Raw genomic sequence first — 26,009 nt, forward strand, 5'->3', positions numbered from 1 at the left:
AAAGCTAGAAGTAGCTGGGCACTGGTGGCTCACGCCTGTAACCCTAGCTACTCAGGAGGCTGAGATCTGAGGATCACAGTTCAAAGCCAGCCTGGGCAGGACAGTCCATGAGAATCTGATCTCCAATAAACCACCAGAAAACCAGAAGTGGTGCTGTGGCTCAAGAGGTAGAACACTCGCCTTGAACTGAAGAACTGAGGGACAGTGCCCAGACCCAGAGTTCAAGCCCTACAACCCACAAGAACAACAAAAAAGTTAGAAGCAGAGAAATGGCTGCAGTGGTAGAGCACCAGCCCTGAGCAAAAACACTAAGAGATCACGCCAAGGTCCTGAGTTTAAGTCCCAGTACACATACTCTCTCTCTCTCTCTTTCTCTCTTTCTCTTTCTCTCTCTCTCTCTCTCTCTCTCTCTCTCTCTCTCTCTCTCTCTCTCTCTCTCTCTCTCTCTCTCTTGCTCTCGCTCTATTGCTCACATACACATGACATATTATCATACAGGATCAAAAGGCAAAAACCAGTGCTGTGCTACCTCCTAGCAACCCAACTTAAATGTAATGACACGTGCAGGTTAGGACAGAACAGGTGTGCCACAGCCATTAGTCACAGGGAAGGCAGCGCGGCCAACCCCAGGCACAGGGCTTTAAAGAGAGGAACACAAGCAAAAATGACATGGCCCCGAGGGAAGGAGCAAGCAGGAAGGGCCGGGCCAGCTAGCCACGTGAGCATGTCACGCCGAGCACTCCTGGGCCCAACCCGAGGGAACAGTGAAGGGAATCAGACAAAGCCACACACGCAACACCTAGCAGTGCGTCTGTCTAGGAACTGAGACAGTATAGAGGGTCACTAAGGGTGCAAGGCCCGAGCAAACGTGACCAGCAGACATCTGTGCCCTGCTCTTTGGTGCCCTGCCTGGCTCAAACAATTCCCCAGCTTAGTCCCTCAAGTGCTGGGACTACAGATGTGCTCCATAGCACCTAGCTAGAACATACATTCTCTTGGAAAAAAAATCACTAATGGAGACCTTAGAGTAGGACATAAAGCAAGTCTCAGTATATTTAAAAATACTGGAGTTTATCCTATCTGCCAAAACAGAATTAAATTAGAAATTGGTAATAAAACATATCTGGGAAAACTCAAAATATTTCAAAATTAATTTGAGAAAGCTTCCAAAAAGTCCCACTGGGGGCTGGGAAGGTGGCTCAGTGGTAGAGTGCTTGCCTTGCAAGCATGAGGCCCTGGGTTCAATTCCTCAGCACCACATAAGCTGAAAAAGCCAGAAGTGGTGCTGTGGCTCAAGTAGTAGAGTGCTAGCCTTGAGCTGAAGAGCTGAGGGACAGCGCCCAGGCCCAGAGTTCAGGCCCCCACCAAAATGCAGCATTTTAAAAAAGCAGAAATAAAGTCCCATTGTCCAAGTAGAAATTGCAAGAGAGATCAGGAATACTTCAAATTATATCAAATTTCCTGAGATGCAGCTAAAGCTGCCCATTACAGGAAACTGCATAGCTTTAAATGGATAACTTTGTAATTTATAGTGACCGGCATTTATGAAAGTGAAGTTACATTTAAGGTAATTGGATTTGTGGGCTGTCCTAGAGTTCCTAAAGTTTCTCATTGGTTTGTTTATTAAGTGTACTCACGGTGTCCTGTCATGCTCTGAGTGGCAGCAATGAATTTGTGATTTCTGCTCTGAGCCTGCCATAGTTCTTCACACACACCCTGAGGTACAGGAACTGGGGCAATGTAGGCCTAGCCTCGACAGAGCAGGGAAAGAAACGTTACAGCCAAGGGCTCGCGTCTGTCATCCTAGAACTGAGCAGGCTGAGCAGGACGGCTGGGCAACACAGCAAGACTCTATCTCAAAATCAAGTGATACACAGACGGTCAAAAGGCCCAAATGGTTGTTTTTCTCAGATGATAAATCACTTAAAGCAAAAACAACCATGGTTTAGCTAGTCTCTGTGTTCCTACTGCACACACCTCACCTTTTTCTATAGAAGCAGTTTCTTGATTCTGTTTTGTACAAGGGAGGGAGGGAAAGAGGGAGGGAAGGAGGGAGGGAGGGAACGAGGGGGGGATGGAAGGAGGGGGAGGGAGGGAGGGAGGGCCTTTTTTCAGTACTGGGACCCAGCCTAGGGGCTCATGCTTGCCAGGCAGGCGCCTTCCTCCTGAGTTACATCCATCTCTGTGGAAGCGGTGTCTTTCCCTTCTGCCTGGAGGCCACCACCAAAACCGCATCTGAGGCCGGGGCCGCTGGCTGGACCCGCTGGGGCCCAGTGGCACAGGCAGCCGCAGAGCTCCATGGCCAGCCCTGCGGGACGTGGCTGCCAAGCTGGGGGTGCGGCAGAGGCAGGGGCAAGCTCGCGAGCTGCTCGGCCCGTGGTGTGTGCGGAGCCTGGCGGAGAAGGCCAGGCTCGCTTTCGGACGGAGCCGGGTAGACGGCCTGGAGCTGCCCAGCTCTGTGAGGACCTTCAGATCTGTTCCTGCTCACTGCTCAGCCGTGGAGCTCGCAGGATGGAATCCTAGCCCTGTTCACCCTCGGGGAGATGTCTGGAGCGCACAACTGCACTCTTGCCGCCACCTGGTCTTTGGTACTTGCTGGTGTGGGGTCTTTGGTCATCCCAGGTGACCGCATGGCACCACAGAGCTGTGGACCTTCACGGAACTCAGGGCTGGCCCTTCCCTCCAGGGCCCCGCTCCTCCCCTGAGCAGGGGCTCCACAACGCTGAGACTGGGAATCAGACCCGCTTGCTGCTACCACCCGAGGCGTTTCTAGAGGACGGGCCCAAACCCCTTCTGCTAAGCTGTCCATGGATGCTCATGTGGAAGCATGGGCAGGACATGTCACAGTGGACGAGCGGAGGCTCGCATGGAAACGTGGACAGTGCGTATCACAGTGGACGAACCCCCCAAACTAGCACCAACATCCACACGGAACCCTGGATGCGATGGTGTCCTCACCACCAGAGAAGCTGCGTTTTAGGGAAATCTACCTGGGTCCGAGCAGGGGAGTCAGCCCCGCTGGGAGCCGGGGAGGCGGCAACTCCAGGGCATGTACACCTCATACCCTTACACACCGCTTATGTCCACTTACACTTCCATAATTACAATCTACGAGTGCTCACGGGAAATGCTTGCTGGAAATGGGGTCAAAGAAAAGGCTGCCGCGCACGGCACACGGTTCCGAGAAGGGTCAGGAGCTGGTGGATCTGTGGGGGTTGGGTCCCTCTGGACCAGTCCACCGGAGATGGAGTCGGGGGTCTAGGAGCTGAATGTGGGAATGAAAGCCTGGGAGAAGCAGACACCAGGGGAGGGCGGACTGCAGAGACTCAGGCCTGGCCAAGGCTCAGGAGGAGGAAACAGAAAAGCAAGACGCGTGACTTCATTGGGAAGCCTTCTGAATGGCGGAGGGAGCATAATGAGAAGGAAAGCCTCCTGAAAAGTGGGGGGCCACTGACCCTGAAGACGCTGTCTGAGCTGCCAAGGTGCCTGAGAGAGCAGACACCCCGAAGCCAAGTGCCGTGGCGCCTGTGTGCAGAGGAAGGGGGCGGGGGGCAGAGCACCAGAGACCCCAGGCCCGCCGCCTGCCTTCTGCCACACAGCCTCTTCCATGCCACTGTGGGCACCGGGGAGCGCAGCCTCGAGCCGGCTCAGGGTCCCTGTCTGCCTCACGCTCACCCCCCACAGCTAGGTTGAGCTGCCTGACGTCTGTCCGCATAGGGATCAGACACACACCTCACAGAGGAGAGGAGTCCTGGCATCTGGGGCAGGCCGGGACTGGCATGGGTATGTGTCATGCCCCGGGTACCACGGGGCTGCCTGCCAGTCCTGGCCGGGCCGCCCCTCGGCCACAAAGCAGACAGGGAGCTGTGGCTGCTACTTACTCGAAGTACTCGGCGGCCGGCGTGGTCCTGAAGGTGTCGCCGGCGCCGGGGCCGTCGCTGGCGTTGCCGGCCTGGGCTTCCGAGCAGTTGGGGCTGTTCCAGGTGTTGTTGCAGCGGATCCACGGGAGGTCCACGGTGAAGGAGGAGAAGAAGTAGTGCAGGGCCCAGGCGATGATGACGTTGTAGAAGAAGCCCACGTAGAAGGAGATGAGGATGACCGTGAAACCCACGCCTGGTGGGGACAGCAGAGCTGGGTCAGCGCGGCGGCCCTTCCTGTGCGGCGTGGCCAAGGCTGCAGCCCTGAGCGGCGCACCTCATAGTGACCTCCAGGGCTGCCCTGAAGCACCGCGGGCTCACGGCAGGGCTGTCTCCAGACATGAGGTGGCCACGCAGAAGGGCGCCCATCTTCCAGAGACCACACCTTCCTGGAGATGTCAGGATGTCTGGGAAGATGTGCGGGGCCTTCTCTGCACAATCGGGAACCCTCCAGGGTTAGCCACAGAGAGCCAAGTTATCTGGGACCAATTAAGATCACCAACCATCCAAGCACACCAAGCTACCCACAAACACAGAGGGCAAATCTGGGCCATCCATTACCAACACAGCCAAACAGAAGCAGCCAGGGCCATTCAGGCCAATCTAGGGACACCCAGGGCAATGAAACCCACAGATATCCATCAAGTAAAACTTGAGAATCACTCACAGATACTCATGCAAACAGAGGCATTCAGTTGGCATCTGAGATTCCCAAGAGCTATCCAGACTCACTAAGAGACAACCAGCGCCCTCCATTACCACCACAGCCACTCAGAGACAACCGGGAGCCTCCATTACCACCACAGCCACTAAGAGACAACCAGTGTCCTCCATTACCACGAGTCACTAAGATACAACCAGTGTCCTCCATTACCACCACAGCCACTAAGAGACAACCAGTGTCCTCCATTACCACCAGTCACTAAGATACAACCAGTGTCCTCCATTACCACCACAGCCACTAAGAGACAACCAGTGTCCTCCATTACCACCAGTCACTAAGATACAACCAGTGTCCTCCATTACCACCACAGCCACTAAGAGACAACCAGTGTCCTCCATTACCACCAGTCACTAAGATACAACCAGTGTCCTCCATTACCAACACAGTCACTAAGAGACAACCAGCACCCTCCATTACCACCACAGCCACTAAGAGACAACCAGCACCCTCCATTACCACCACAGTCACTAAGATACAACCAGCACCCTTCATTACCACCAGTCACTAAGAGACAACCAGTATCCTCCATTACCACCAGTCACTAAGATACAACCAGTGTCCTCCATTACCAACACAGTCACTAAGATACAACCAGTGTCCTCCATTACCAACACAGCCACTAAGAGACAACCAGCACCCTCCATTACCACCACAGCCACTAAGAGACAACCAGCGTCCTCCATTACCACCACGGTCACTAACAGACAACCAGTGTCCTCCATTACCAACACAGTCACTAAGAGACAACCAGCGTCCTCCATTACCACCAGTCACTAAGAGACAACCAGCGTCCTCCATTACCACCAGTCACTAAGAGACAACCAGCACCATCCATTACCACCACAGTCACTAAGATACAACCAGTGTCCTCCATTACCAACACAGCCACTAAGAGACAACCAGTGTCCTCCATTACCAACACAGCTACTAAGAGACAACCAGCACCCTCCATTACCACCAGTCACTAAGATACAACCAGCGTCCTCCATTACCACAAGTCACTAAGATACAACAAGTGTCCTCCATTACCAACACAGTCACTAAGATACAACCAGTGTCCTCCATTACCACCACAGCCACTAAGAGACAACCAGCGTCCTCCATTACCACCATGGTCACTAACAGACAACCAGTGTCCTCCATTACCAACACAGTCACTAAGAGACAACCAGTGTCCTCCATTACCAACACAGTCACTAAGAGACAACCAGCGTCCTCCATTACCACCACGGTCACTAAGAGACAACCAGTGTCCTCCATTACCATCCACAGTCACTAAGAGACAACCAGCACCATCCATTACCACCACAGTCACTAAGATACAACCAGCGTCCTCTATTACCACCACAGTCACTAACAGACAACCAGCATCCTCCATTACCATCCATAGTCACTAACAGACAACCAGCGTCCTCCATTACCATCCATAGTCACTAAGAGACAACCAGAGCCCTCCATTACCATCCACAGTCACTAAGAGAAAACCAGCACCCTCCATTACCATCCACAGTCACTAAGAGACAATCAGCACCATCCATTACCATCCACAGTCACTAAGAGACAATCAGCACCATCCATTACCACCACGGTCACTAAGAGACAACCAGTGTCCTCCATTACCAACACAGTCACTAAGAGACATCCAGCACCCTCCATTACCACCACAGTCACTAAGAGACAACCAGCATCCTCCATTACCACCACAGTCACTAAGAGACAACCAGTGTCCTCCATTACCACCACAGTCACTAAGAGACAACCAGAGCCCTCCATTACCATCCACAGTCACTAAGAGAAAACCAGCACCCTCCATTACCATCCACAGTCACTAAGAGACAATCAGCACCATCCATTACCATCTATAGTCACTAAGAGACAACAGAGGTTTTACATTACCATCCACAGTCACTAAGAGACAATCAGCACCATCCATTACCATCTACAGTCACTAAGAGACAACAGAGGTTTTTCATTACCATCCACAGTCACTAAGAATCAACTGAGACCCTCCATTACCAGCACAGTCACTAAGAGACAGCTAGCTCCCTCCATTACCACCACAGTCACTAAGAGACAACCGGGGCCCTCTATTATCATCACAGTCACTAAAAGACAACCAGAACCATCCATTACCACCACAGTCACTAAGATACAACCAGTGTCCTCATTACCACCACAGTCACTAAGAGACAACTGGGAGCCTCCATTGCCATCCATAGCAACTCATGCGCATTTGGCACTATCAGAGAAACCCAGGACTGTTATTACCCAAGAAAGTCCCAGGTCGTTGGGTCAGTCACATGGGCCATCCACAACCACTGTGCCCATAATGCCCTGAACCAAAGTCACTGGTGACCATTCATGCTCATCAGGGCTACACAATACCACCCAAGATCATTCATGGCCATAGATAGCTACTCAAACCCTGAAGACCACCCAAGCAGACATGAGGAATACAGGCCACATACAACCATCCAGGGTTTCTGAGGGTCATGCGTGAATGCCCAGGTTTCCTAAGGTCACATACAGGGTCTCATGAGCCACTCAAGTGTCCCTTCCAGTATTAAAAATCCTGAATTTGGGTTACTGGTTGCTACTCTTTGGCCAACTGGAGCAGAACACAGTGGTAGACAGGCCAGAGCAGTGGGCAGATGGAGTTAGGAGACCTGTCCTTCATCAGCCCCCCGCCACATCCCCCCCCCCCCCCCCCGCTACATAGCGCACAGTGAGCGACTCCATCGAGGTACTATGATCCACTTTACTAGTTTCCGATCAGAATCCTCATCATTGTAACATTTCTTTTCAGCTTTATGCATACAACTGGTTTGGGTATAACTTTATGAAAGTCTGGTTCAACTTCATGCCTTGTCTAGTTTGCTTCTGTAGAAGCATAATGGCCAGATGACTTCTGTGGGGAGGGGCCGGGGATGCTTTTCATGCTCTCAGTTGGTGGCACAAGCTGTTATCTAGCCTCTTTTCCTTCCACGAAGGCCAAAAGATGGCACTAAAATTTATTTATGTTAAATTTAGGAATTATTTCTAGAATCCCTCTTAGATGTGCTCAGAAGCAGTGGTAGTAAACAAGCCATTTCTTTTGGAAGATCTGTGTGGACATTGGTAACAGTTAACAATTCTTCATCGCAATTCTCTTCACTGAGCACCTTAGGAGAGAGGCTGGGTTGTGACTTACAATGAACTTGTCCAGGAAGCGTGGGAAAGCCGTCCTGTCGGGAAGCCTGGCTGCCTGGCAGCCATGTTGTCAGGAAGTCAGGCTGTCTGGCGGCCATATTGTCAGGAAGTCAGGCTGTCTGGCGGCCATGTTGTCAGGAAGTCAGGCTGTCTGGCGGCCATATTGTCAGAAAGTCAAGTTGTCTGGCAGCCATGTTGGTGGAAACCTCATGGCTCCAAAGATTCCTGGCAGGTTGCTGACTGTGGTTGCCCTGTTTGAACATTTCCAAGGTTGACACTTTGTACACCAAGCATTAGCTTGAGAGGCTGGGAACTCACAAGAGCCTTTGGTCAAACATTAGTTCAGACTTGGGATCTACACCAGGCAGGGCTGGTGTCATCCTTTTCTGTCTAGAACTACTGTTGTGTGCTGAATTCTCCATCTGGGCTTCACACCGGAGCAACAAGAATGCCAACCTCCATGGCAGTGGGAAGTCTGCCACCAGCTGATGTGGCTCCCGGGACAGGGGACTTGTGTGGTCAGCGCCACTACGCAGCATTCCAGTGCCCACCTGACAGCGCCTTTCTCCTGCACCATTGTCCAGCTGTGCCAAGTGCTAAGTGAGGAGAATAGTTCTGTAGGAAGGTGGGTAAATATGTGAGCTGTTCATCTGGTCACGTGAGCCCTGTCCTTGAAGAAGGCAGAGCTTCAGAAAGACACAGCCTGGGCCACTGAAGTGTCGTCCTTCATCAACCCAACCAACACCAAGTTCCTCCTTTGTGTCTTACAAGACACAGCCAACAGAAAGCTGCTTTCTCTAAGAATGTTGTTGTGAATGTGTATGTACTGGCCACCATATCACCATATGCTCTAAATAAAGTTCCATGAGTTCTCCTTGTCATTAGTGCCATGGGAAGTATTTCACCCAAGCAGGGCAAGCTCACCCCATTCCACAGCTCGATGTGAATTCCAACCAGAGCTCTTACTGTCAAAGTTATTGTTTCTATTTTTCTTAGTATTTCCTTACATTATCCTTGTGTATAATTTGAAGTCACCTTAAATTATTTTTGAGAACGAGGGAGAACTTGATAAGCCCCACTGACTGAATGATACTCTGGGTTATTTTACAGTGCACACAGTAGGGTGGTGGGCTTTCCACAGCATGAGTACTGGTTTGTCTCCAGCAAACAGTAAACAAGCAGATGACCTGCAGAGTAGGGGCTTAGCCCTCTGGAGTGTGTGGGGTCCCCATTCTCCATGGCTACCAGGGCCAGCACTCCACAAGCACTCACATGGCTGGCTTCAGGAATTCCAGTTAGAAAGGGCTCTGGGATGAAACAGGCCTTCAGGGAGACACTGGAGGTCTTTTAGAAGAAAGAAAGGAGAAAAATCCTCTCTTGTCAGTCTACACAACTTCAGTATCTGCTTACTATGTGTGTGTGACTTCCTTACTAGAGAGAGACAGACATGGAGACAGAGGAGAGAAGAGGGAGGGGTGGAAAGTGGGAGGGGAAGAGGGAGGAAAAGAGAGGGAGAGAGAGATAGAGACAGAGAAATGGAGAAACAGTCAGCAACAGGGACTTTTCTCAGGGACTATGTAACCATGTCTGTGGTACTGAAGTCCACCTGAAACTCTAGCTATTGTGGCCACCCTTGGGAGCCCGGAGATTGACAGTAGAATCATTCGGACTCAGGGTCTCAGTCACAGCTTTCTCTCACACCCTGGGCTTCAATGCCTCTCTCTGGACTTGGCTCATCTTGGATTTCTCTCTCTGATCATCTGTCTGGCTTTCCAAGGTGAAGCTCTACTCCTTGCTGGGCACTGGGCAACTTTCAGGTGGGCAGGATGGGCAGGAGTCAACCCTTCCTGTGAGGAGCTGCATGAGGTTTTAGCTTCACAGTTATTGTGTGGGGCATTGTAGCTCTTGTTAGTTACACATCTTCCTCTATTTAAGTCAACATGCTTAAAAAGCCAAAGACAGAAAGAGAAGGTACATGGACCAGAGGACCCAGGAAAACAAGATTTTTGCCTCCTCTACCTTAAGTAGCAGACAGAATCACTCACTAAATGGGCACCCTTCGGATAACCTATAATCTAAACAAACAGGACATTTCCTTCTGTGAATTGCAGCTGTCCTGGCATTTGACTACACAGGGTCTCAGGCTAAATTTTAAAGGGAAGCATCATTTTCTATTAGGATTCATTCCATAAAGACTGCAATGGGAGCCCTGCCAGAGTTGCCACACCCTGGTCACCCAGGGGACAAGGTGAGAGCCAACAGGCCTGGTGGAGATTCTGGTGGAGGCTGTGCCATGGGTGTGCACGCTCTCGTTTGGCCCCACCTCTGCCCCCACCTGGCCCTTCTGACCAGTACAAAAGCTGGTAAGAGGGAGGCATGTGGGTTTTGGGGGGTGTGCTGGGGCAGATTACTGACTCGTGCTGCGGGGCTGGGGACCAGCCCACAGGCTTTTTTCCTACTGTAACCCCAGCACCAAGGTGGCAGATGTCCGGCAATCCAAGCCAAGTTTGTTAGAATTAAAGCGTCCCTGGAAATCACTACACCGTTTTCGAACCTGCAAAATACAACTTTGCTTTGGAGTTTTTCTGGCAGTGGAGGGAGCTCAGCTAGCTTCTCTCTGCTGGCCCTGGTGCTGGGACTGAGCTGTCCCTTCCTCTCTGATCTGCTGCTGGTCCTCTAAGTCCTGAAAATGAAGTTTGATTCAACACATGGCCCTCAGCGAGCAGAGTCCTGGGGTCATGCGGTATGACGCCCTCCCGACTCAAAGAGGTGGCCATCTTGAAATTCCAGCAAAGTCACGTGCAACTGTCACACAGCACACAGGCCGGGTGGATGGGCTGGTTTTCAACTCAGTTGCCACAGGAACGTGAGCCTTGGCACGGCGGGTCCCCATCACTGCCCCGGCCCCAGAAGCCATGTCTAGTCCCGGGTCAGTGGTTCTGGGCAGAGGCAGGGGAGAACAGGGTCCCGTCCTTTGCATCTAGAGATGTTAGTTTGGGACTGACCTGCTCAAATCGCGTTGTGCAGGAACGAGACTCCAGAATCCATCTCTAAAGATGGTCCTTGATTTCCACCCCGTTCCTCTGTCAGTAGCCAATGAGAGTGACAGACTGTTTGAGCAGTTCTTTTGAACTCTGCTCCCATGTCCAGTCCCTGAGGTCCCTTCCATCTGAAGAGGCACGTGGTGGCAGTGGGGAGTCTCTCTGCAGTTCCGTTTCAGTGTGTCCACAGAATCATCCAGCCTAGGAAAAAACTGCTAAGGCCAGACAACTCAGCAGTAGGCAATTAGGAAGAAAGCCACGGATGCGGGAGGCGCCGCACGGCCGTGGGTTCCGGTGTTTCCACTGCAGCGCCTGACCCCGCAGCTGTGAGACGCAGTGGCTGCTGGTCTTGCGTGTCCGCCCACTGGCTGGCTGTCAGCGATCCCTGACGGCTGGCACTTCTGTTTTCCCACCCGCACTAACTGCTCGGGAAGTTCTCAGAAAATCCACAGGCTGATCGTTAAGAGCAGTGCTTAGTGGGTACCAAGTGTCTGAGGGTATTTCTCCAGGTCTCTCTGCAAGGAAGCACCCCAGAGCCACGCAGAACCCTAGCTCCCAGGCAGTGAGGCGCTCAGGAGCAAGCGCAGCTTGGAGTCTGGCGAGGAAGCTGGGCAGATAGACTCAGGCTCTGCGAATCACTTGTCCTCTACTGCTGTGTCTGCAACTCCCGTGCAGAGTGCACTGCTCTCCTGGGGACTTGGGAGGGGACAGTGGGCAGGCTGGCCCCCGGCTGGGCCACCTGAGATCAGCAGAGATACATCTGCCTCATGGTGCTGCAGTGCTCAGTAAATAACAGACAGAGAAATGACTGATGAGTAGAAGACTGACAGATAAAACAGACTTAAGGATGCAGATGCCAGGTAGCTGGTTAGAGATAGATAGAGGATAGCCAGATAACCGATGGATGAAGGTAGGCAGTAGCTAGATGGATTGCTATTAACTAATTTGATGGACAATAGACAGATACTTGATGGATGGACAAGAGATAGACGATTAAAGGCTGGTTGATAGATGACAGATGGGAAGACACATGGACGGTTATCTTATCGACCATTTGGAGATGCTGGTGCATTGTAAGGTTCGTTGTAAGACTGTAAGATGAGCTGTGAGATTCGTCACCGAGCAAATCCTCGGTCATTAGAGCTCTCTGAAGCGCGTGGGTGCATGCCCCCCCATCAGTGCACAGGGGACTGCTCTGAGCCTCTGGCCCAGCTCACGCCCAGCTCAATCAGCAGGAAGGTGCCCCCTTGTTACCTTTCAGGACGGGGCAGATTTTCCAGACACCTGCAGCCCCTTCTCTGTTGAACTGCCCGAGGGCCAGCTCCATGTAGAAGAGTGGAGTTCCAGCAATGATCATGAAGAGCAAGTAGGGCACCAGGAAGGCACCTGTGGACAGAAGGGACCCTGAGCCCGGGAACGTGGGGGGGGACCCTGAGCCCGGGAATGTGGGGGGGAAGGCACCCTGAGCCCAGGAACGTGGTGGGAGGGCACCCTGAGCCCAGGAACGTGGGGGGGAGGGCACCCTGAGCCCAGGAACGTGGGGGGAGGGCACCCTGAGCCCAGGAACGTGGGGGGAGGGCACCCTGAGCCCAGGAACGTGGGGGGGAAGGCACCCTGAGCCCGGGAATGTGAGGGGGAGGGCACCCTGAGCCCAGGAACGTGGGGGGGGGAAGGCACCCTGAGCCCAGGAACGTGGGGGGGGGAAGGTACCCTGAGCCCGGGAATGTGGGGGGGGACCCTGAGCCCGGGAACATGGGGGGGGAAGGGACCCTGAGCCCGGGAACATGGGGGGGGAAGGTACCCTGAGCCCGGGAATGTGGGGGGGGACCCTGAGCCCGGGAACATGGGGGGGGAAGGGACCCTGAGCCCGGGAATGTGGGGGGGAAGGCACCCTGAGCCCGGGAATGTGGGGGGGAAGGCACCCTGAGCCCGGGAACATGGGGTGGGGGGAAGGGACCCTGAGCCCAGGAACGTGGGGGGGAAGGGACCCTGAGCCCGGGAATGTGAGGGGGAAGGGACCCTGAGCCCGGGAACGTGGGGTAGGGGGGAGGGGACCCTGAGCCTGGGAACGTGGTGGGGAAGGCACCGTGAGCCTGGGAACATGGTGGGGAAGGGACCCTGAGCCTGGGAACGTGGTGGGGAGGGCACTCTGAGCCCAGGAACGTGGGGTAGGGGGGAGGGGACCCTAAGCCCGGGAATGTGGTGGGGAGGGCACCCTGAGCCTGGGAACGTGGTGGGGAGGGCACTGAGCCCAGGAACGTGGGGGGAGGGACCCTGAGCCTGGGAACTTGGGGGGGAGGACACTCTGAGCCCAGGAACATGGGGGGGAAGGAACCCTGAGCCTGGAGCCATGGGAGCGTGACAGGGAGGCGGCTGCTGCGTCCATGAGCTTGGGCCCTGTCACCCCAGTGTGGAGCATGGCCTCTCCACCCAGCCACCTGCCCCTGCTCGCCATGCCCCACTGCCACGTCCAAGACAGGGACTCGCCTGCTGTCATCAGTGTTCCCTGTCTCTCCTGGGTCCCGGGTCCGTGCCCCCCATGGCTCTGCTCACCATGGCCCTGGACCCCACACCCTGCCCCCACACCCTGCCCCCACACCCTGCCCCCACACCCTGCCCCTCACACCCTGCCCCCACACCCTGCCCCCACACCCTGCCCCCACACCCTGCCCCCACACCCTGCCCCCACACCCTGCCCCCATGGCCCTGCCCCCACACCCTGCCCCCATGGCCCTGGACCCCACACCCTGCCCCCACACCCTGCCCCCACACCCTGCCCCCATGGCCCTGCCCCCACACCCTGCCCCTCACACCCTGCCTCCACCCCCTGCCCCCATGGCCCTGCCCCCACACCCTGCCCCCATGGCCCTGCCCCCACACCCTGCCCCCATGGCCCTGCCCCCACACCCTGCCCCCATGGCCCTGCCCCCACACCCTGCCCCTCACACCCTGCCTCCACCCCCTGCCCCCACACCCTGCCCCCACACCCTGCCCCCATGGCCCTGCCCCCACACCCTGCCCCCATGGCCCTGCCTCCACACCCTGCCCCCATGGCCCTGCCCCCATGGCCCTGCCCCCATGGCCCTGCCCCCACACCCTGCCCCCATGGCCCTGCCCCCATGGCCCTGGACCCCACACCCTGCCCCCCACACCCTGCCCCCCACACCCTGCCCCTCACACCCTGCCCCCCACACCCTGCCCCTCACACCCTGCCCCCATGGCCCTGCCCCCATGGCCCTGCCCCCACCCCCTGCCCCCATGGCCCTGGACCCCACACCCTGCCCCCATGGCCCTGCCCCCACACCCTGCCCCCACACCCTGCCCCCATGGCCCTGCCCCCACACCCTGCCCCCCACACCCTGTCCCCACACCCTGCCCCCACACCGTGCCCCCTCACCCTGCTCCCCCACCCTCCCCCCCACACCCTGCCCCCCACACCCTGCCCCCCACACCCTGCCCCCATGTGCTCTCACCTCCGCCATTTTTGTAGCACAGGTATGGAAACCGCCAGACGTTAGCCAGGTCCACAGCAAAGCCAATGACAGAGAGCAGAAAGTCGATTTTCTTGCTCCAGGTCTCCCGCTCCTGGGCCTCCCCGGGAGGGGAGGGTGGGTTGATGAGGGTGGAGTTGGTGAGCTGCACCCCGTTCTGCTCCTTGACCAGGATGAGCTCCACCTCTCTGGGGCCCGTGGAGTTGGTCTCCTTTGCCGGGACCACCACAGAGGACATGGGTCCTACGGAGTACTTGCTCTTACTCATGGGTGGGCCGAACCTGGCCTTCCGTGTCCTCCTTCCTGGTCTACGGCCAACAGGAAAACAAATGGTCACACGCTGACTTCCTAGCCAGGCCTGAAGATGCACCTGGGCAGTCGCAGGCCACGGCGGGGGCGGGGCTGCCAGGCCTCCTGGGGCGGGGCCGGGGGTGACGGGCACAGAAATGGAGGCAGACACTGTGGCTCCTGCACACACTCTGTCATTCTAATAACGATGCACAGATGCTACCCCTCTCCCATGTTCCCAAGGAGCCACCTCCAGGCTTCCGAAGGACGCACAGGAACTCTTCACAACAACACACACAGTCTTTACACACAGTATAAAGTCTTCATCACCATCCACCTGCACTCTTTATATTTAGTAATAAAATCAAAAGCAAAATGCGGGCCAGGTATGGTGACACACACCTAAGCAGACCCCAGGACTCAAGAGGCCAAGGCAGACGTAAAGTCTGAGGCCAGCTTGAGTTAATGCGGTGAGACTGTCTCAAGAATCACGGCGATCAAGAAAAGTAGTGAAGCAACCAAAGCATGCACAGAGCCAAAGCATGCACAGAGCCAAAGCATGCACAGAGACAAAGTGAGCCCCACGGCCAGAAGTCTGAAAACCAGCATTGCAATTTCTCCAAGGGAAGCTTGTGTGGAGCGCGGCCCGGCATCTCCGTCTCCACCAGCGCCACCAGCGCCACCAGCGCCACCAGCGCCCACCAAGGGCGAACCAGAGCCTCACCGGGGCGAGCACGCTGTGCACGCCACCGTCCCACGGAAATCACCTGCCACCGCTTCCACAGCGCCCGGCTAGTGTGACAGAGAACCCGAGCATTCACACACCGTACAGCCTGTGTGCGCTGCTTCCTGTGAGCACGTGTGTGCCACACACAGACAGACAGATAGACACAGACAAGACACACAGACACACAGACAAGATACACACAGGCACATACAGACACACAGACACAGACAAGACACACAGACACAGACAAGACACACACAGGCACATACAGACACACAGACACAGACAAGACACACAGACACAGACAAGATACACACAGGCACATACAGACACACAGACACAGACAAGACACACAGACACAGACAAGACACACACAGACAGATAGATACAGACAAGACACACAGACACACAGACAAGATATACACAGGCACATACAGACACACAGACACAGACAAGACACACACAGACAGATAGACACAGACAAGACACACACAGGCACATACAGACACACAGACACAGACAAGACACACATAGGCACACAGACACAGACACACAGGTACAGACACAGACACACAGGTATACACACAGACACAGACAAGACACACAAACACAGACACACAGACAAGACACAGACAGGACACACAGACACACAGACAAGACACACAGACAGGACACACAGACAGGACACAGACACACACAGTCACACAGACACAGACAAGACACATACAGGCACACACACAGACACAGACACACAGGTACACACACAGACACACAGACACAGACACACAGGTACACACACAGACACACAGACAAGACACACAGATACAGACACACAGACAGGACACACAGACACTCTGAAGCCGCCCCCTGCCCGGTGCTGAAGGAGTAACTTCCTCTGCATCCAAACTCTGAAGCTCCTGACAAAAGCGATTTTCCGCCCGGCTTCTCTGTGGCCTCTTCACCTCCGGCCCGGCCCGACCCAAAGCGGTGCGGGGCGCGGGGGGCGCGGGGAGCGCGGGGCAAGGGGGTGAGGGGCGCGGAGCAGTGGTGCGGGGCGCGGGTCACGGGGAGCAGCGGTGCGAGGCGCGGGGAGCGCGGGCCGAGGGAGCGCAGGGCGAGGGCGCGCGGGGCGTGGAGCGTCAGTGCGGGGCGAGGGGCGCGGGGCGCGGGGTGAGGGGCGCGGAGCGTCAGTGCGGGGCGAGGGGCGCGGGGCGAGGGCGCGCGGGGCGTGGAGCGTCAGTGCGGGGCGAGGGGCGCGGGGCGAGGTGCGCGGCGGCGGGGCGGAGGGGAGCGCGGAGCCCGCACGTCCGGCCCTGCGCTGACGGGCCTCACCTCACAGGGCAGACCCCGCATTCCCATCGCCCGCATCCCCGCGCCCCGCATCCCCGGGTCCCGCGGCTCCAAGTCCGGGTCCGGCGTCGGCGCCTCCCGCGGCCGCTGCGCGCCGTCCCCGAGGGCGCTCCGCACCCCACCGCTGGCGCCCCGCGCGGGCCGTGCGGCCGCTGCCCACCTGCGCCGGCTCTGCAGTCCGCCTCGGGAGGCCGGCGGCCGGCCACGGGCTCTTATCCTGCAGCCCGCCCCGCCCCGCCCCGCCGGCCGTCGGGGAGGGGAGCCGGCCGCCCCGCCCCTCGGGGCGGGGACATCCCGGCCCCGCCCGGCGCCCAGGGCCGCGGGCTGCGAGTGGAGCTGGTGCCCCTCCCCAGCGGAGCCCGCGCCCCCGGAGCGGAGCCCCGCGCCCCCGGAGCGGAGCCCCGCGCCCCCGGAGCGGAGCCCGCGCCCCCGGAGCGGAGCCCTGCGCCCCCGGAGTGGACCCCGCGCCCCCGGAGTGGACCTCGCGCCCCCGGAGCGGAGCCTGCGCCCCCGGAGTGGACCCCGCGCCCCCCAGTGGACCCCGCGCCCCCCAGCGGAGACCCGCGCCCCCGGAGTGGAGCCCCGCGCCCCCGGAGCGGAGCCCGCGCCCCCGGAGTGGACCCCGCGCCCCCAGAGCGGAGCCTGCGCCCCCGGAGCGGAGCCCTGCGCCCCCGGAGTGGACCCCACGCCCCCAGTGGACCCCGCGCCCCCCAGTGGACCCCGCGCCCCCACCACGTGGGGTCTCCCGCGCCCGACCTGCCCGGCCTCTGACCGTCCCGCGGGGAGGGAGCTGGGCGTCGGGCGTCCTCCTCCGCGCTCTTCCCCCGCAGGGGCCGCCTGACCCTCCCGGTGCACTGCCGTTGAAGCCCCCCCCCAACCTCTCCCAACCCGCAGGGGCGTCGCCGAGGTGGCCGGCCGCGTTCTGCTGCGCTGTCTCGCCCCCAGGCCGGCACTCGCTGGCTGGCCAGGGCTCCTCGCAGCCTGCACTACTCACCGTGGTGCGCGGCCCACCCAGCCCGAGCCCGAGCTGGAGACTGAGCCCAGTCTGCTCCTGCGGGGAGGGGGGGGTGGGGGCGGGGGAGGGTCGTGGCAAGCTCCCCACGAGGCAAGCCGGTCCTGCGCCCGAGCTGGGTGCAGGTTCCAGACGCCGATCTGGGGGCACAGGGCTCTGAGACACTGGGGGTCCCCGTCAGGGGTGGAAATGCAAGGGGGGGAGGGAGGGAGCCCAGCCAGGGGAACCTGGGTGGCAGTGACATTGCTGCCCTGGCACACCACACACGAGGTCCAGCGTGCACACAAGTTACACCATGCACAGGAGGTACACGGCACATGCACGCAGGAGCACACGGCACACACATGACACAGAGCACACATGGCACACCACACACATGTGGCACACCACACACACGTCGTACACTGCACAGACAAGGCATACCACACACACATGACACAGAGCACACATGGCACACCATGCACACGGTACACTGCACACACATGGCACAACATGCACATGGTACACTGCACACACATGGCACAACATGCACACGGTACACTGCACAGACAAGGCACACCATGCACACACACGTCATACATTGCACACACGTGGCACAGAGCACACATGGCACACCACGCACATGTGGCACACCATGCACACAGTACAGTGCACACACAAGGCACACCATGCACATGTGGCACACCACGCACACGGTACAGTGCACACACATGGCACACCACGCACATGTGGCACACCATGCACACGGTACACTGCACACACAAGGCACACCATGCACATGTGGTGCACCACGCACACGGTACACTGCACACCCAAGGCACACCATGCACACATGGCACACCATGCACACGGTACACTGCACAGACAAGGCACACCACACACATGTGGCACACCACACACACGGTACACTGCACCCACGTGGCACACCATGCACATGTGGCACACCACACATGGTACACTGCACACACAAGGCACACCACGCACACGTGGCACACCACACACACGGTATACTGCACACACGTGGCACACCACACACATGGACACTGCACACACGTGGCACACCACACACACATGGCACACCACACACACGGTACACTGCACACACGTGGCATAACACGCACACGGTACACTGCACAAACGTGGCATAACACGCACACGGTACACTGCACACACAAGGCACACCACGCATATGTGGCACACCATGTACACGGTACACTGCACACATGTGGCATACCATGCACACGGTACATTGCACACCACACACACGGTACACTGCACACACGTGGCACACCACGCGCACATGGCACACCACACACATGGTACACTGTACACACATGGCACACCACGCACACGTGGCACACCACGCACACATGGCACACCACGCACACGGTACACTGCACACACGTGGCACACCACACACATGGTACACTGCACACACGAGGCACACCATGCACATGTGGCACACCACGCACACGTCGTACACTGCACACACGAGGCACACTGCACCAGTGGCACACTGCACACAAACCAGGAAGGAAGGCTGGCACCTCACAAGCAGCCTTGGCCCGGGCCCCTCAGGTGAGATGAGCACGGCTGGGGAGCCGGGCCTCTTGTACCAACACATAACACAGAGTGTGTAACACACGGCGTGCACCATGCATTGGTGTGCGGCCCTGAGTGACACCCAGCAGTCACACTCACCTGGCCTGCATCAGCACTCCACAGTCAGGGGCTCGGTCTCTTCTTAGAGAAAACGGCCCTCTGGTCCTGCCAGCTGGGCGTGGATGACCGAGCGGTGGGCACGCGAGTTCTGCCAGCCCCCTCGCAGGAAGGCATGCTGGGCCTGTGCACGTACAGCGGGTGTGGTTGATTGTGAGTTGATTAAACCTGATTGAACAGCGACCTTTGCATGTCAGAAACTTGGCTGTAAATGCCAAACTGGCTTTCTTCCGGCCACTGCTGCGGCCGTGCCTGAGCACCGCACAGAGGCGAGCAGAGCTACAGAGCTACAGTGTCCTGACACCCACAGCCCAGTCTCCCCACGGGCCAGGGACTAAGCACGGCTGCCCAGGCCACACGAGAGAGCCTGGCGATCCTTCTGTGGGTGCCGCCCTGCCCAGGGTCCCCCGCGGCGCCCTGACTCACAGCACGTGTGTCCCTGCCTGTGACAGGATACGGCGGTGGCTGCGGCATCCTGAGGCGCTGAACCTGTGGTGGATAAAGAGAGGCTGCCCAGAGTAAGGGTTAATCCGGATCCTCCGCTTGCATGGCTGAGGGGTGCATGGGAGACCAGGAAAGCACTCCTCTGACGAGAGATCTGCTTTGCATGTGGTGGCGTTATCCATGGGCTTGGGGAGAAAGGAGAAAGCCCAGGAACTGGGGCTGCCTCTCCTGCTGACCCCTAGCTGACCGGGGGTGAGCAGCTTTCCCCCTTCACACGCCTCACCCGGGGGTTCCGCCTTGCCAGTGGCCCTGGACTGAGCCCTTGGGAACGGGGAGCCAAGCAAGGTGTCCCTCCCTGGATTCTGTTAGGAATGTGGTCACAGTAACAGAACGGGTAGCCCAGGAAATGAGCTCCAGAGAAATGGGGTCGTCGCTGTGACCAGACATGACTGTGAGCCTCAGGACTCTGGAACTGCTTGTGGAAAGAGCTCAGGGGAATTTGAAGATGCTGCTGGAGAAGGCTTACGGGCCACCCTCGCACTAGCTCAGAAGGGCACAACAGCGATAGGAAGGTGGACTTGAAGGCCCGGCCCATGAGGTATCAGATGGGGGCGGCGGCCCTATGGGAAATGGGCGATGGCTGGGACAGGCTGGGAGTTCTCCACATTTTGTCCGTGTCCTGAGAGTTTGAGCACCCTGAGTTTAAAGGCAAGGAACTAATCAGCCAGAGGAAATTTTGAACCAGCTCCACATTCAGGCCACGTCAGGGCTATTGCTGGCATCTAGGAGCCAGATTTAGGGGGATAATCCAAAGCAAAAGCAGAATTGAGCGGTTTGGAAAAAATGAGTAGTCTGGCAAGAAGAGGAATGTTTGCGAGTTGTGAACGAGAAAGTTGTGGTTGTTAAGGAAATTCGTAGTGTGTGCAGTGTTTGCACCATGTTTCACTATCTGCACCCGGACAGCGGAAAAGCCGCCTGGAGGACACTGCAGGAAGCGGCCACGCGCCTGCCACCCCAGGCCCCGCGGTAGTTACTGCAGTAGGGTTTGAAGAGCTTTGCCCGGGAGGAGAGCGAATCCGGGACTAGCCAGCGCTCACACAGGTGGCAGGTCTTCCTGTCATCCACCGGGTGCTGATTTTGACCTCCCCAAACAGCACAGGGGGTAGTAAGGGTTCTAAACACGAACCCATGGGGGACGTCTGCGTGTGGAAGGTAAGAGGTGGGTCATGGAGACTTCCACCCAGATATGGAAGGGAAACGCAGGAGGCCCAAAAGTGCACAGCAGGGTCAGGACCCTGAGAGATGTCGCTGCCGGCTGTGGGGGTGACGCTGCAAGGGCAGTGGAGACCCCAGGACGTCAGGGTGTGCCCAGAGAGCGGCAGACACGGCAGAGCCAGTGCAGAGGAAAGCCCCGGTCCCAGGGCAGGGCTGCTCGAGCGGGCACTCGGTGCTGGCTTGCTGGCTTCCAGTGCTGGTCTGGTCATTTCTTGCTTTGGTCCTGAGGTGTACTCTGCCATGTGTGTGGTAGTACGTGGCTTTCCTTTTTTTTTTTCTTTTTTGGTCAGTCAAGGGTGCTGTCCCTCAGCTCTTCAGCTCAAGGCTCTACCCCTTGAGCCACAGCCCCACTTCTGGTTTTCTGGTGGTTTATTGGAGATAAGCGTCTCATGGACTTTCCTGCCCGGGCTGGCTTTGAACTGTGATCCTCAGATCTCAGCCTCCTGAATAGCTAGGATTGTAGGCATGAGCCACTGGCACCCAGTTCTTTTCATTTTTATAGGGGCTCACCGCTAAGTGTTTGCCTTAAGAGACTGAATTTTGACTTTGAACAATGCTTAGATTGCTAAGATTGCTGGGGACTTTTAGAGATTTAATCCAAGAGCATTTTGCCTTTGAAGGCCAGTGGTAGAATGTTGTGGTTTGATAGAAATGCCCTCCACAGGCTCTGTTTTGAATCCCTGGGCCTGCTTTTACTGTTGTATTTAAATAATCCTTCTTGATCTGAAGATCACATTGTCTCCCAAGTTTTCCTCTGAAATTTTAAGTTGTAGATTTCACCTCTGTGAATGCTGCCCATTTCACAGGAAGAGGGCAGGAAGTGCGGGCCAGGTTCCTGGTTTTACAGGTGACTTCCCGCCCTTCTCCCCCCCACCCCCTGTGTGGAAAGATGGCCTTTCTCTGCTCAGTTGTAGGAAACATCAATTCTGCATGTAGGTGTGGTTTGTTTCTGGATTTCCTTTCATTGCTTTTTATCTGTGATGATGCCAGTGTTGCATTTGCAGCAAACTGAATATTCTCTCCTGAATTCCAACCTCAGGTGACAGTGCTCAGGGCAGGGTCGGCATACCTCTCCCCCCCACACACACACCAGTGTGTATCTGTCCATTTAAAGTGTGCAGTCAGTAGGCACCATGATTTAGGTTTTGTCTTCATATGCTTGGACAATTTCTGCTTTTTAACTGGGGCATTCAGACCATTTACACTGAATTTGTGCTTAAGTGTATCATCTTGATATGTTTCTATTTGTTTCTAATGTGCTCTCTTCTTTTCTTCCCTTCCTGTTTTGGACTGATTTTTGTTTCATCTTCTTTGTTGCTCTGTTAGCTGTCCTAGTTTAGTTGTTACATTAGGTACTAGCTTACCACAGACTACATTCCCAGACAACATACCATCCAGGCATGGTTGCCTATGCCAGTAATCACAACACTCTGGAAGACGAGGAAGGAGGGTTGTGAGTTTGAGGTCGTCCTGGGCTGTATCATGAGACCCTGTCTCAAAAAAGGAAGGACTGGACAAAAATGAAGGGAGAGGAGAGAGAGAAGAGGGGTGGGAGAGGAAGAGCTGCATGGGTGGTCTGTGTTCTTTGGGTCATGTGATCCGAACATCATGTCCTGTAAAGATATTCTGCCTTCAGAACTGAGGCAGTTTTTGCTTTAGAGAGACGATCATTTCTCAAGGACATTTAAATGAGAAATATGTGTTTGCTTTATCCACACAACTCCCATGTCGGGCTCCTTTCTCCGTGGGGAGGGGCTGGGATGAAAGGGAACCTTTTCTCTGTATTGAGGACTGACTTGAGTGTTCTTAGGTTGCAAGTCACTGGTGATAATTTCTGTCAGCGTTTGTCTGCATGAAAGTCTTTGTCCGGATTGTAGTTTTCCTGGGAAAAGAATTATAGGTGGGCAGTTTCTTCTAATTTGATCTGGGAACACCCATCTCTCTGTTGCTGTGTAACAAATATGTCCCTTAGCCAGGCACCAGTGGCTCACACCTGTCATCCTAGCTACTCAGGAGGCTGAGATCTGAGGATCACAGTTCAAAGCCAGCCCAAGCAGGAAAGTCTCTGAGACTCTTATCTCCAATAAACCACCAGAAAACTTGAAGTGGTGCTGTGGCTCAAGTGATAGGGTGCTAGCCTTGAGCTGAAGAGCTGAGGGACAGCGTCCAGGCCCAGAGTTCAAGCCCCATGACTGATACACATCCACAAAAACAAAAAAAGAAAAAAAAATGTCTCTTTTCAATTCAGGTTAATTTTTTAAAATATCTAATTGCTTTTGCCTTTTGCCTTTTTCCCCCCTTATTTTTCATGCTTGTACTGCGGCTTGAACTCAGGGCCTCAGCACTGTACTACAGCTTTTTCTGCTCTACCACCTCAGCTACAGCTCCACTTCCAGCTTTTGTGGGCTAATTGGAGAGTCTTTTGCACTTTTCTGACTAGGCTCTGAACTGTGGTCCTCAGAGCTCAGCCTCCAGAGTAGCCAGGATTACAGGCGTGAGCCAACGCACCCTGTTTCTGTTCCATTTTAAACAGCACTGCCATCTCTTGAAGACCATTTACTGGAGCTGGGAAGGTGGCTCAGTGGTAGAGTGCTTGCCTTGCATGCCTGAGGCCCTGGGTTTGATTCCTCAGCACCACATACGCAGAAAGAAAAAAGTCGGAAGTGGCACTGTGGCTCAAGTGGTAGAGCGCTAGCCTTGAGCTGAAGAGCTGAGGGACAGCACCCAGGCCCAGATTCAGGCCCCATGACCGGACCCCCCCCCAAAAAAAAACAAACCAAAAAGACCATTTACCTTTTCTTTGGTGATATTCAGCCCAAACAGGGCAGCTTTCATCACTAGAATTTGGATTTGTGTCTTAAAATATCTTCCAGGTTTCTTTTAAATACACGCAATTTTGTCTCTAGCTTGTTTTACAAATGATGTGATGCAATGGTAGCCATTGTCAAAGCATCTGCTAATTTTGGTTGTGTTCCTTGGTTATAAATTGTGTGTGTGTGTGTGTGTGTGTGTGTGTGTGTGTGTGTGTGTGTGTGCATCCTGGTATTTTCAGTTGGATCCCAAGGACAGTGGCCATGCCCTGCTCTGCAGGCCGCCTTGTAATCCTGCACACATCTGAGCTGCAGGTAAGTTGCTTAGAGTCTGGCCAATCTTTCAGGGCTTGCTTAGAGCTTTGAGACCCGAGAGATGTTTATTCTAGTGTTAACCTTTCCTCGCTGTGGAAATGTTAATATAAACTGCACTTTGTGTTGAATAGAACTACTGATATTCTTGGATTTAAGTTTACCATTTTGCTATATTTGTAATATTTATTCTTCCTCCTTCCCTGCCTGGCTTGGACACAATTACCATTTATATTAATTATCTCTTGGCTACTGTTCTCCCTGGAGGGCTTAGCATATGCATTTCTAGGTTTTCACAGTCTGTTATCTTCAAATAATATCAATCACCTGCATGGATCCAAATTACTGCACGTTATTCTTTTAATTCTGCCTGGAGGGGTGGTTCGTTGTGGACCGATGGAATGGGTCACTGCCACTGTCCACAGCTTTCTGTCTAACATGACAGAGGCAGGCCAATAAAGGCTTCACTGAGTGGGGGTAGGACTGGAACCTTCTCTGTTTCGAAAGGGAGCCTGGCTGTCCTTGGCACTGGCTGAGGTCAAGGAACCACAGCGGTGGTGGAGACAGAGGACAGAGTGGGGAGGAAACTTCTGGTTGCTCTCCTGGCTTGGCAGGTGCTGAGCCCCCACAGCAGCCGCTGGAGGTCACTGTCATCGGCGTCACGCCCTGTCCTGTACGGTGAGCACTCACCCCAGAGCTGTGGCCCACCAGTCCTACACAGCCCACCTACCACTGCCCTCAACCAGGACCTGTCCATCTGTCCTGTAAGCCCCGCCCACCAGTCCTTGGAGGCCAGCCCACCACTGTCCTGCAAGCCCCGCCCACCGCTGTCCTGCACCAGGCCCCACCCACTACTGTCCTGCAAGCCCCACCCACCAGTCCTTGGAGCCCTGCCCACCACTGTCCTGCAAGCCCCACCTACCAGCCCTTGGAGCCCCGCCCACTACTGTCCTGCATCAGGCCCCGCCCACCAGTCCTTGGAGCCCCGCCCACCAGTCCTTGGAGGCCAGCCCACCACTGTCCTGCAAGCCCCGCCCACCGCTGTCCTGCACCAGGCCCCACCCACTACTGTCCTGCAAGCCCCACCCACCAGTCCTTGGAGCCCTGCCCACCACTGTCCTGCAAGCCCCACCTACCAGCCCTTGGAGCCCCGCCCACTACTGTCCTGCATCAGGCCCCGCCCACCAGTCCTTGGAGCCCCGCCCACCAGTCCTTGGAGGCCGGCCCACCACTGTCCTGCAAGCCCCACCTACCAGCCCTTGGAGCCCCGCCCACTACTGTCCTGCATCAGGCCCCGCCCACCAGTCCTTGGAGCCCCTTTCCCACACATCAGTGGAGGTTCTTGAGCAGGGGCTGAGCACAGGCTGGAGGGAACAGGGCTGGCTCACCCTCGCCCTGGTTTGGCTTCAGTTCCCCCAGCAGTCTGAACCCCTGGAATGACTTTCCTGTCCGCTGCTAGGGCACCTGGGCTGGCTGTGTTTGGAAGCTCAGGGCGGACGCGGGTCCCTGACAAGCAGACATCCCCGAGGACCCTGGCCTGCGATGGACCCAGCCCAGAGCAGGGCAGCTGTGTGTTAAGTATGTGGTGCCTGTCTTCATTAAAGAGAAAAAAGCAACCCAAAAGCTTAAGCACGTGTGCTCAGTTTCAAAGGCACTACTGAGTAAAAATCACAACTGCCAAGTGGGGCTGGGAAGGCGGCTGAGAGGTGG

General features: G+C 56.1%; 1 protein-coding gene across 1 annotated transcript in view; it reads right to left on the reverse strand.

Moving 5' to 3' along the window:
* Slc6a3 (solute carrier family 6 member 3) overlaps positions 1 to 16,923 on the reverse strand; it is a 38,953-nt gene extending 22,030 nt beyond the window's left edge. The window contains exons 1-4 of the mRNA XM_070042130.1: positions 16,888 to 16,923; positions 14,345 to 14,670; positions 12,126 to 12,257; positions 3,882 to 4,113 (exon numbers count right to left, since the gene is read on the reverse strand). Of these exons, the coding sequence (XP_069898231.1) occupies positions 3,882 to 4,113; positions 12,126 to 12,257; positions 14,345 to 14,630 (650 nt within the window). The 5' untranslated portion in view covers positions 14,631 to 14,670; positions 16,888 to 16,923. The remainder of the gene's footprint in view (positions 1 to 3,881; positions 4,114 to 12,125; positions 12,258 to 14,344; positions 14,671 to 16,887) is intronic.
* Positions 16,924 to 26,009: the final 9,086 nt, after the last annotated feature.

The sequence above is a fragment of the Dipodomys merriami genome, unplaced genomic scaffold, assembly GCF_024711535.1.
Source record: "Dipodomys merriami isolate MVZ:Mamm:240054 unplaced genomic scaffold, mDipMer1.0.p SCAF_32, whole genome shotgun sequence".
NCBI lineage: Eukaryota > Metazoa > Chordata > Mammalia > Rodentia > Heteromyidae > Dipodomys > Dipodomys merriami.